General features: G+C 57.1%; 2 protein-coding genes across 2 annotated transcripts in view; one reads left to right on the top strand and one right to left on the bottom strand.

Moving 5' to 3' along the window:
- Nucleotides 1–628: 628 nt before the first annotated feature.
- On the bottom strand, nt 629–7,325 carry OLFML2A (olfactomedin like 2A; the record flags this gene model as incomplete). Its single annotated transcript, XM_080630751.1, has 8 exons — nt 629–1,230; nt 1,461–1,646; nt 1,751–1,975; nt 2,076–2,337; nt 2,554–2,739; nt 2,852–2,959; nt 3,138–3,401; nt 7,260–7,325. The coding sequence occupies 8 exons, from the start codon at nt 7,323–7,325 to the stop codon at nt 629–631; spliced, it is 1,899 nt and encodes a 632-aa protein (XP_080486877.1).
- A 638-nt stretch (nt 7,326–7,963) lies between these two features.
- The window catches only part of NR6A1 (nuclear receptor subfamily 6 group A member 1), an 83,424-nt gene continuing 79,247 nt past the window's right edge, over nt 7,964–12,140 (top strand). The window contains exon 1 of the mRNA XM_080630634.1: nt 7,964–8,092. Within this exon, the coding sequence (XP_080486760.1) occupies nt 8,026–8,092 (67 nt within the window). The 5' untranslated portion in view covers nt 7,964–8,025. The remainder of the gene's footprint in view (nt 8,093–12,140) is intronic.

Below are 12,140 nucleotides of genomic sequence, written 5' to 3'. Positions count from 1 at the left end.
CCAGGAGAGGGGACTCTGCACAGCTCCGGTGAATGCATTTAAATAATAAGCTAATGAGCAGCAAAAGCAAAGGCATCTTAATCACGTCTCCTAAAATAGCAATTGGCGGCTGCTCCTCCTGCCCCGGCGGCGAGGGGGCCCTGCCTGCCCCATGGCAGCTCAGTGCAGGCCAGGGCACGGTGCCCAGCAGCCCGCACTGGGTTAGGTTAACGGCACTCACACCGCTGGCAGCCGGTGGTGAGGGTAAGGGTGCAGCCAGCACGGGCTGCAGCAGGCTGGGTGCAGCACAGGCGGGTGCACAGTGCGGTGGCACGGGGTGGGTGCTGCTGTGTCGCTGGCGGCACGGACCTGGCTGCCTCCCGGTGCTGCGAGGACACAGGGCTGAGCTCCTTTCCTGTGTCCCTGGGAAGGCAACGCTGGCCAAGCTGCCAGCTGTGGGGCAGCCCCGTGGCCCCAGAGGCCACGTTGTCATGGGGGTGTCTGCTGGGGTGCGCTTCCCTGCACCTCCTGCCCCGCAATGCAATGGGCACGATGCAGGTGATGGGCACAGTGGATGGGAGGGTTTTGGGGTGGAAGCTGGGCTCTTGCTGCACTCCTGTGCCCACCCTCCGCGTACCCGGCCGGGCACTCAGACCACGAAGCGGAGCCCGTATGTCATCTGATGGCCGTTGTCCCAGGCGTAAAGCACCTTCTCCTTGGGGTTGTAGTCGACCTGCGTAGTGAAGGCATACTGGTTGAGGAAGGGCAGCCGGAGCTCTGCCTCCGTGTTCGTGTGTGTGTCGAAGGCGTAGGAGATCTGCCCTTCCTTCTGGTTGTAGGTGTCCACAGCATAGAGGATGCCGCAGATGATGAAGCAGTTCCCATAGGCATTGCGCTTCAGCCCTGTCTTCCAGGTGGTCTCCCTGCGCACAGAGAGGTCCCCGGGGTCGAGCCGGCTCAGGACGATCACCTCCTGCTGCGAGTAGTCGTAGTCCATGGAGGGGTAGATGACCCAGAGCCCACTCTCATCCACAGCGAAGTCAATGTCCGAGTGGCCCCTCCACTTCCAGGGTGTCGTGTCCTCATACACCACATCATGGAGCTGCGCCCAGCCCGCCACGTACCGCTCCTTCAGGTCGTACTTGATGATGTTCTTGGTGAAGGCACGGTTGTAGTAAAAGGCCCCCCGGTACACCACATGCCCAGTGCCTATCCAGTTGTAGGGCAGCTTGTACAGATTGCTCCAGCGGCCTGCAAGTGGGCAGGACAAGCATTGAGACCCCTCACAGCACTGGAGTCCCACACATGATGGCCCAATTGTGCCAGCAGCAGCAGGGGACTTGTGTCCCCCTCCCTGCCCCATGTGTGCTCCCCAGTGCAGGTCCCCATCAGCTGCTCACCACCCCTGCTGCTACACGGTGCTGGGCACCCCCCCCAGGAGGAGGTGGGGGTCCTGTGCCCACTCAGCCACCAGCCCTCACCCTGCTTGAAGCTGTCGAGGCTCCTGAACTCCACCAGGCTGTTGCCATAGTAGTAGTTGGTGACGTAGATTCGGTCATCCTTGGCTGCTGGGTCCTTCATCCAGGCCCCCTCGTTGCGCCCATAGCTATGGTGCTCTATGGGGGTCTCCACCGACTCGATGGTGCCTTCACACTCCACCTCTTTCACTGGGTACCAAGGAGGAGGAGAAAGGCTTACCCCATGCCTTCTGCCTGGCCACGGCTGCCAGACCACCACGTGGGTTCCCTATCTCAGTCCCCTGCTCACTCACCTCTGTTTGGTGTTTCAGGGCCCCCGCTGCTGTCAGCCCCCTGTCCGAGGACGGTGGCGGGGGGGCTGCGGGCAGCGGTGCGGGGGGCCAGGGTTGTGCTGGGTGCAGCCGTGGTGCTGGGCATGGTGGTCTCTGCTTGTGCAATGGCTTGGGCTGGGGTCCCCTCAGCTGGTGGGTCCTTCTCTTCCTGCTGCTCCACCACAGCCGTCCCCCTCGCAGGGCTCTCTATGGGGGACGAGCCAGGGGGTCAGTGCATTGTGGGGCAGACCCTGGCCCTCTGCCTCGGTGGGAGGGTCTCCCCAGCCCCCTGTCCCCTGGTGCTCACCTCGGCTGCCGGCCGGCCCCTCCGCTGCTCCTGCCTGCTTGGCCTTGTAGTAAGTGATGCCTCTGACCACGGTTTGCTGGTGTGCTGGTGGCTTGGGCTTGGGCGTAGGCTGTGACCCCCCCCTGGCCTTTGGGGTATCCTTTTTGGGCTTCTCAGGCTTAAGCTGTTTCTCCTTGGGTGCTCGGGGGGGCACCCTGTCCCCCAGTGCCTTGCGGGTGTTGGGGAACCGTCCTGCCTCCTTCTCTCGTCCTCCTGCTGTGTCCTGGGGGGCACAGCCTGGTTAGACCCCCTTCCCTCCCCTTCCCTCCCGCCACCATGAAGGGCAGTGGGCCCAGTGGCACCAGCCGTGGATACCAGCACCCTGATGAGCTTGTGGGAGCTTCCAGCACCCACTGTAAGCCTGGGGGAGCTCAGATCTGCCCAGTGGCACAAGCCCAGTGACCAGCCATGCCTGTGAGGAGCCAGCGCCCGAGGGTACCTGTGCCTTGCTCTCAGGGATGGCAGCAGCATCCTTTTGCAGCAGCTGGTAGCCCAGGTTGGAGATCTCCTTCTTGATGCTGATCATGATGTCAGAGTAGTTCTCATAGCGTTTCATCTGGTCAGTGAGGTGCAGGACACTCTCCTTCATGAAGTCGTTCTCCCTGCTCAGGTTGGTCTTGATGGTCTGGAGGAGAAGAGAGGCTGGAGCCCTACTCAGGGAGCCAATGGCACCTGCAGATGCTCCCAAGCAGCCAGACAGGGCACACTGCAGGACAGTGCCTGCTGAGCTCACTCACCTCTTCCAGCGTGTTCATCTGAGCCACCACTTTGTTGATGTAGGAGTGCACCTTCATCAGGTCCATGCTGTAGAGCGTTCCCTCCAGCAGGTCCACCATGGACTGCAGCTGCAGAGGGACAGTAGGGCTGGGGCACGGGGCAGGGCTGTGGATGCCCACACGTCTCCATCCCTGCTCACAGGAACCACAAAGCTCACTGCCCTGTGGGCCTGCTGGGGCAGGGACAGGGAGCATGGGGAGGGTGTCTCCAGCCCACAGCCCACAGCCCCGCTGTGCCTGCGGATACCTTGAAGAGCTCGGGCGCCTGCTTCTTCAGCTTCTCCATCTTCCACTCGTTCTCGCAGGGGTTAAGGGAGGAGGGGGGTGCGGTGCAGGAGCACTTGCAGTCAGCCCCCGAGCTCACCGTCTCCACGGTGTAGAAGTCCTCCACGCGCATGCTGCCGTTCCGGACGCGGCTGCACGCGTCCTTGCTGAGCGGCCGCAGGATGCACTTGCAGCGGCAGTCGGAGCCCTCCGAGGTCATCCGGACCTGGTCCACCTCACCCAGCACCTGCAAGGGGAGGACATGCAGCAGTGGGATGGCTGCTGAGCCTGGGCTTCTGCCCAGGAGCCCTATAGGACCCTGCTGACCCCAGCAAGCCACCACAGCTTCCTCATTGCCCCAGGCCTCTTGGCTGCTCCCAAAGAGCACAGGGCATTGTCTTGCCCAGAGCATCCTGTCCCACCACCCTGCACTTGGGTAACAGTGACAAAGCCCAGGCAGACGCTTGTTCTGCGTTCACCAGATTGCTTTGTGCCCCACATACACTGGCCCCATATCCGTAGCTGTTACCCAGCCTCCAGCAGTACCCAAGTAAGCAGGGACAGTGTCAAGGAGACCCAGAAGTGCCTCTGTTCCCCCACACCCACAGCGCCGAGCCCACACAGGGTCTGTTGTTCATGGTGACATGCAGCCACCTCGGGGTGAGCTCAGCCCCTCCAGACTCCCGCAATGGCCTGAGGCACGCACTCAAGGACTCCCTTGTTTTCGCACATGGCCCTGACTCACGCTACAGACCCCAGGGTGCTTTTTGGCTCATTTCTGCAGATAAGGAACCATTCTTCCCTCTCCTTGTTGTGCTTGAGAACAAGGCTGTGGCTCAGTCTCCCCAGTGGGATGGGGTGCAACGTCCCACTCACCCCCTTCCATGGCCGTGCACCTATGGGGCACATCTAGGCTGGCAGGGAGCTGTGCTGCGTGCCCCATGTCTGGAGATGCGCCTGCTCTGAACACCCGGGAGGGTGGGAGAAAGGGGAGAGGCAGTGGGGTGACCCCGGAGGGAGAGGGCTCTGCCCGCAGGGACTCTGACTCACCCTGGGAAACAGAATGGTGGCAGAGCTGGGAAACGAGTCCAGTCCCATCCTCCCCCGGAGCACAGCGCAGCGTGGGAAAGGGCAGAGGCCCCCAGGGCCGATGTCCTGCCTGCGGGCAGCACCCAGGCCATGCAGGCACCATGCTTCCCACGCCCAGCTGGGATGATGCGCTGATGGCACCCGGCAGCGGCTCTCTCCAGGGACCCCAAGCTCTCCATAGACTGGGCCAGGGGCTCCCCTTCCTAAAAGGGGCAGCAAAACCTCCTGCATTTTGCATTTCAAAAAAGCCTCTCTCTTTCAAAGGGAAACGAAGGTCCTGCCGGCGGGGAGGAAAACACCAGGCGGCCAAGAGGGCTGTAAATTGAACAGGATCTAATCAAGCTCTCAGCAGGGAGCAGCAGCAGGGAGCGGGACTCTGTCCCCAACACCACCTCTCTAGGCTCTTTTCCCTGGGCCCCCTGACCTCCCCATGGCAATGCTGGTGCTTGTGCAAACAGGACGGACAATTCACAGCCCGGACATGAGCTGCTGGCCCCTCCACGCACACCCAGGCAGCTCCCTGGCCTCGGAGCTGGGCTGTTGCCCCTGCCACCAGCTCTGTCCTTCTATGTACATGGCACTATATGACCCCCACGGGAGCCCTGCACAAGGTCCTGTTGTGCCCCATGGGACCCCCACTGTTGCCACCAACACCCCAAGCCAGTGAAGCTGCCACAGCCCGACACCCCGGCCACGCTGCGATCCCGCCTGCCGTCAGCACCTTCCGCAGGGAAGGGCTGCAGCTGCCTGTGCTGGAAGCTCATTCCCATGGGAGCAGAACGCGTTCCCTCCCACCGCCCTTGGCAGCGCTCGGCGGGAGGCACGGCCGGCGCGGAGGCCCCGCGTGTCCCACTGAGGTGGGGCATGAGTGGGCTGGAGCCATGAGCAGCAAATGCACCCGAGCAGCCCTATCAGCGGCTGTTTACACTGCGCAGGGCATGGGGGGCCAGCAAGCGGAGTCTCCTCCGTGGCACAAAGGGGCAACCCTTTTCCAGGGACTTCCCAGTTCAAGCCGTTTCCCTCCCGCGTCCCAGCGATGCGCCTTCCTGCACAAGAGCTGGGGCAGCCTTCACGTGAAGTAGTAACATTAAACCTCGTTCTGCCTTTTAAACAGCTTCCTTAAACAGGAACCGTATGTTCTATTTATGCAGAAAAGCCTATAAACAAGGAAGTCTTCATAAAAAAGGCCCCCACGCGGTCCGTTCCATGAGGGTCACCCCACCTCGGTGCATCGGCTGGGGATCCTTCATCAGCGTGTACCTGACTGTGCCCCAGCCCTGCAGGGAACAACCTGCACCACTGCCACTCATGGGACCCCGACCGCGTGTGGCTGGGTCAGAACACAGGGGTGCAGGGCAGCCCCTGCCGAAGGCTGCACTGAATGCTCATTGTGGGAATCTGACTGCTCCCTAAGAAACCTCCATGTGGGCTGCATGGTCTCCAGGTGGATCTTTCCCTGAATCCCTCTGTTCACTGCAGACCTCAGCCCAGGCTGCAGGCAGGTGGGTCTGACGCTCCTCTGGAGCTGGATCCCAGCTCCATGCTGGGGCTGCACACCCATGGCTGGTGTTGGATAGCATCCCAGTGCTTTGCCGAGGGCTTCCTCACTCCAGTTTTACGAGCTGGGTAATTTTCCAAGCGCTGCTGTTTCTCAGACCTCTTGCAAGAGCATCCGTGTGAGCACTGAGTTTGTGCCATTATTTGGAGAGAGCGGGACCTTTGACAATGAACCTTGGCCAGCTTTTAAGCTGTCCTTTGCCTGCTGCCAGAGGACTTGTCTCGGAGGAAAACACGCTGTGTTGATAAGCATGCTGCCGCGCTGCGTGCCTCTTGCACAGCTGCTGCGAGGCATGTCCCCGTGACAGGAGGGAAACCAAGTCACCCTCCTCTTCTTCCTCCTCCTCCCTGGCTTGGCACAACGCATTGAACACGCGTTGAGGCAAAGCTGTGGCTGATGGCGGCCAGGCCCTGGGCACTGGCACTGCTTGAGTGTCCTGTGTTGGTCACGGTTACACGACCATGCGAATCGCTCATGTGGCACATGAATGCTCAGCGATGGGATCTCATTCCTAATGGCAAGAACTCAAAAAACCGCTCCATGCACAGCAGGCAGCACGTGCACAGGGGAAGGGAAGGATGGAGCAGGTGACAATGCTTCATGGGTCCCTAGGCTGCAAACCCCAGTGTCTTTCAGATAGCATCACCCTAAAACCTCGCCGGGAACCCAGCAGAGGGCTCCGCTGGGCACCACTCCCAAAACAGCCGCTGCAAACAACAGCTGTGTTCTCATCTTATTCCATTAAATGGCTGAGAAAATCATGGCTTTTGAACGCTTTGGTGATCCCAGCATCAGCGCCTTTCCTCCCTGTGTGCTGCTCCTACCACCTTTGCTCAGCTGGTCCCCATGTCGCGGCTGAGGCTGCGGCTGCTGATCCCGCAGGATAGCAGCCTTGGGGACGCCTGGATCCGAGAGCCCCGGGCTCCCACCCGCTGTGTCCCGCTCCCGCTCTCCTCTAACCTCCATGGGGCAAGTCTCATCGGGGCTGTTCTTCCTGGCACGAAGACGCTCATTACAGAGCCCATCACCGCAGCGCCGGGGCTTGGGCACCTTCCAACCTACCAAACACGCTCGCAGCCTGAAACTTTCTCCCCGACGAAACCTGCGCAGCGCAGGGAGCGGCAGCACCAAAACCGCACCGGCCTTTCCCCAGGAGTGTCCCCGCTCCGCACCGAGGACGGCACCGGGGGCTCTGCCCGTTCCCCCGGAGTGGCCGCTGCCGATCGGAGCTCGGCGGGTCTGTTCCTGCAGGAAAGCCCCGTCCGAGCGGGGAGCTCCGGCCCCGCGACACGGTTCGCAGTCCCCAGTGCAGGTTGTGGTGCCGGTGCCAGCCCGAGGCCGGGTTCCCGCCGCCCGCCCTGCCCGCAGGGTGCCAGCGTGAGTGGGGACCCCCGCCCGCTCCGCTTTGGGACCCCCCCGGAGCCCGCCCGGTCCCAGTGCCGGTCCGTCGGTGCTTACCGTGGCGGTGCCGCGCGCCGCGGCCAGCGCCGGGAGCAGCAGCGCCGGGAGCAGCAGCACCCGCATGGCGAGAGCGGCACCGAGCGACCGCTCCGCCCGTCCCTCCCCTCTCCGCCCCGCTTAGTCCTGGCCCGGCGGCGGCACCGGCCCCAGGAGCGGCGCCGCAACGGCGGGGGCGGTGCGGTCCCGCCCGGGCGGAGCTGTCCGGTGCCCGCCCCGGGGCGGTCCGGGCTTTCCCTGTATCGGGGCTGGCTGTTAGCCCAGATGGGGCTGTCCGGTACCCCGGGCTGCCCGCTGCCCACTTCCCGGACGGACCGGTCTCCTCAGCTGTCGGGGCAGGTGCCCGTCCGGACCGTCCTCGGGGCTGCCCGGTGCCCGTACCGCGCTGGGGCAGGGAGCGAGAGCCCCCTAGCGCCCAGCCGCTCCCGGTGCACAGGCCCGGGCGAGCCAGAGCGGAGCCGGGGGCGGCCCCTGCTCCGGGGTGGGCAGCGGCGCGGAGCCCACCGGGGCGGGGCGGGCGGTGCCGGGCGGTGCCGGCAGGGGGCGGTGCCGGGGGCGGTGCCTTCCCACGGGTACATCCGGGAGGCGCGCCCGGACTACGCTTCCCGTCGTGCCCCGCGGCAGGGCGGGGCGGCCCCGGCCCGGCCCGGCCCGAGCGCGGCGTCCGCAGCGGCGGCTCTGGCTGTCAGCAGCGCCCGGAGCGGCCATGGGGCAACGCGGCCGCCGGGGCCCCTGAGACCCGCTGCGCCGCGGCCCCGGCGCCGCCATGGAGCTGGAGCCGCCCGCAGAGCTCCCGGAGCCCCGCGCCGCCGCTAAGGGACCGCCCCGCAACGGTGAGTGGAGCGTGGGGTCCGGCTCGGCCCGGCCGCCCCTCAGGGTTGGGGGTTATGGAGGGGGTATCCGTGTGGCGCGGGTGACGCGCCGGGGCTCACTGCTGGCGGTACCGGGGGCTTCGCTTGCCGCGTCTCGGCCACCCCACCGAGTGCGGCGGGGCTCGGGGGCTCCCGGCGGCCGCGGCTTTCCGCGGTGGTGGGGCACAACAAAGGGCTGCGGCCGGCGCGCTGCCCGCCCTGCCCACCGCCTGTCCCCGCTGTCAGGGCCGCCGCAGTCCCGCTCGGAGAGCGCCGGGGCTCTGCGGGGCGGGCGTGGACACGCGGGGCTCTCTCTGGTTTGCGGCGGGTCCCGTGTTCAGATAGAGCTGTTCCCCGCTGATTCGCCTTCTGAGTGTGGGGATTTTCCACTTAAATGTTCCGTGTGGCGGCTCCCGGTGGTCACCGCGCCGGTGCTGCCTCTGTTCGCTGCGCCCGAGCTGCCGGCTCCGTCCCGCTGCCGGCACCTCCAGAACGGGCGTGTAACCGGCGCGAGTGCCTCTGCCCGGGCCGCTTTGGGATGCTTCACACTCCCAGCGTGCGGATACCGCATCTGCACTTGAATGTCCCTGCCAGCCTTTGTGGTTTGCAATTGCAATTTACCATCTCAAGGTACCCTTTTCTACAAAGGGTTTGCTCAGACAAAAGGAGCTCCTTATCAGGCAGCACCCCTGGCATTTGCTGGGTGCCGGCATTCCCAAAACGTACCCTTTTCTGTAATCACCAGCGCTGCTTGTCTCTGTAATTACCCTAAAATGTAGCTTTAACTTGTGAGGCTGCTAGAAACGCTTTAATCCTTTCTTAAGCAGGTGTCCAATTGGATGAAAGATACTTTTAATCCTTAATACTTTTTGAACTTTCTGACTTAATTTGAGAAGTGTCTGTTGCGTTGGTGTCCTTAATAATGCAACAATATTCGTACTTTGTCTGCACATACTGTTCTCCCCCACAGAAATATAGGGGTCTGTGGGAATATCAATTCATCAGATTAGTTGTAAGAGTTACTTTCATGTCTTGTATGGGTATCTCAAGTGATAGATGTTGTACCTGTGGCTTTGGCTAGTCTCCTGAATGGATGATGTAAGAACCTTTTACTATTTTGCCTTCAAAAATGTGAAATACTGGCACGGTGTTGAGACACTGTGTGACCTTCAGTCTTTCTAAAGCCTCCAGCAGCCGGGGGAGGAGCTGAAAAGATTGGCTTCTTACTTTGCTGGCTTATAAAATATCTGCAAATGGGAATGGTAAATGAAGACTTGCAATGTTTCCTCTTTTTAGGGAGGATTCAAAGCACTTCTGATACCTTGAGGTACAGCATCTTCGCTCATTACAAAACCAGTTAAAACTGTATGACATACATGTTGCTGTGGAGGAGATCATAATCCTACTTTAGATATATAAATATTCTTGGTGGCTGCGTTAAAATCATTAACGAACTTAAGCTCTGCACGTGGCTTCTGTGTTAACCCAGAGTAAACTGCTGCAAGTTTACTGGCATCTTCAGTGAAAGAGCCTCAGGATCACTTTGAAATGCAGTTACAGATTTCATTTTGGCAGTTACAGGCAATTGCAACCTCATTATTTAAGGGGGCATTTGACATTCTTAGAATATAAGATGATGGTTTTCCCTTACAAATTTCAGTACATCCCCTTTCATGTAGAAGACTTTGCCATTGAGCAAATCAGTGGCAATGAGTAAAATGAATTATATCACTTCATTAAGGCATTAATTTTTCCTGCACTCTTAGCAATTATTTCTCAACAGGGTTGTATTTCAGATGAGTTTCCCCCTAGCTTCGGTTGGTACTTGTTTCCTCTGAATGAAACAGGGTGGCTTTTACTCAGTTTTAATGATTTTATGTTTTAACTAAAATAGTGACAAAAAAGGTTATCTAGAATTAAGGTAACTTCAGATACTTTGTGTAGTCTGGTCTTGGAAGACTGATTTAAGTATCAGGAAACTACCTGAATTTTGTGTTCCCTTAAAATGAGCAGAGTTTCAGATAGGCAGATTACTGATCTGGATGAACTTCATACCAGAGAGAAGAGGAAAGTTGCGAGAGCACAAAGAATGCAAGGTTTTCAAAGAAAAATCCCATTGCTTGCATCCCTTCCCTTTTCCACAGCGCTCTCAAACTTTACTGGCACACACTGACATTTTTAGTGGTTCTTTATGCTTGATTGCTTTGCATCTGATGAGATAAGCCGTTGCTTAACAAAGACTATTTCATTGATATAGTTAGGTCTTAGTTTACTTGCTATAAACATTTCTTTGAAGGTTTAGGAAGAAAAACAAATTGAGTTGTTGAATGGCAATGCTGCTAAAGTCAAATGTCTCTGAACAAACAAGAACCTCCAGTGTTATTTTGATTCAGTGTTGGCTTGTTGAATGTGGAATGCTCTTGCTTTTGTAAATAGTAATAGAGAATAATAAATAATAGAATTTTAAGCTATGATAGCAAATAAGACTTGTAATTTAAGAAGAACTTAATTCCTTTGTTTGATTTGATGGTAAAAGGAAAAATACCTCTCTGTAAAGTTGGAATTTGGTATTGGTGGCTTCTGTAGATCATTAATGAGGAAAATGGGTTTATGCATGCCTTTTTGTACTAAAACCAGGACTAGCAGTGCATGTTCAGCAGATGCAGTGTGTGATACGACACTGCAAGAGGATTTTTCCCCCACTTTGCTGTAAAACAGTATAAAGATATTGTATCATAGAAAATGAGGGAAATTTTCCATTTAGGAGATCTATTTCTTGATTGTTGGGAAGCAATAGTCATCCTTCTGTCCTGTCTCTGGCAAGTCATTTGTGGTATCTCTTTTTCTTGGTGGAGGGAATGTGCAAGCAGTTTACTGAATTACTGTTTGACTCTTCCATGGTGGTAGCTTTGAACAGATGCATTTACACTAGCATTCTCTGGGAATGAGAGCACAGTTTATCCTGTTGATAAACTGCCTATTTAAATAAAGCCTTCAGCAGTGTAATCTGGTAATTCTAATTAAGTCATTTACATAAAGGATTGGCCCAGGGTTTCATCAGATGGTTGCTGGTGAGTTGAAATGCATTCTTTCCCTCCAGCTGTATTAAACTGCCCTTTTGATCCTTTCCTCTTTTTTTTCAGCCTTTAAGTGGTTATCACTTTGCAGAGTTAATTGAGAAAGGGAAGGTGGGGGACAAGAGGACCCTTCAAGGTTTAGCTTTAGTCTTAATTATTACAGTTCTAATTACCTAATTAGAAGACTTTCAGATTTTATATGTTGATAAAAATGATTCTGTACAGGTTTTGTTACAAAGAGGAAATACAGCACTGATAGGCTAGCTTCAGTGAAGTTCTTTATTGGTAAATGATTGCCAATAACTTATCTTGAAAGCAGTATATGTCTGGAGTATCTGACTTCTACTCCAGCTCCTTGATAAGGAGGTTTCATTTACAAAGGGTGGACCCCGAGTCCTTCAGAGAGCATGAGTTACATGTCTACCTTCCATTGCCTAATCATCCCTGTTACAGGCTTCTATAGGTGGTGAAATTTAAACTTGGAGAAATGTCTGGTCAGTGTGTGAAGGATTACTTTTTTTAAGCCCTTTTCCCCTTTGTGGATGCATCAGGAAAAAAACTGATCAAAGTTTGCCATGGCTGTAATGCCAGGCTGACTGCAAACTGCTGCAATGTCCTTGCCTGGAAGTATCTCTCAGCTGAAACTGTATGTATTTCATGGAAATTTAAACTGGAATTGTGAAGCATCTGGGACTAAATCTCAAAATTCTCTTCTTGTATAAAACTCCATCAGTTATTGCAGCAGGAGATAGGAGTTGTAGTGGTGTCACATATTTCCGAAGGTCGATGTTGTGCTCAAGTCAGTGCAGTGGATTCTCTGCACTGTTAACTTTATGAAACTGTAAATGAGCACAGTGCTCCTATAAACATTAGGGTTTATCCTGCTTAGTGGCTGCTGACTCTGGCACTACTGAGAAGCACAGGGTTTATCTGTGGGAATTGTTCTGGAGCCC

This window comes from Psittacula echo (assembly GCF_963264785.1).
Source record: "Psittacula echo genome assembly, chromosome: 16".
In the NCBI taxonomy this organism is placed as follows: domain Eukaryota; kingdom Metazoa; phylum Chordata; class Aves; order Psittaciformes; family Psittacidae; genus Psittacula; species Psittacula echo.
Note: the sequence above shows the minus strand (reverse complement) of the source record. Positions and strands in the feature narration are given on the sequence as shown.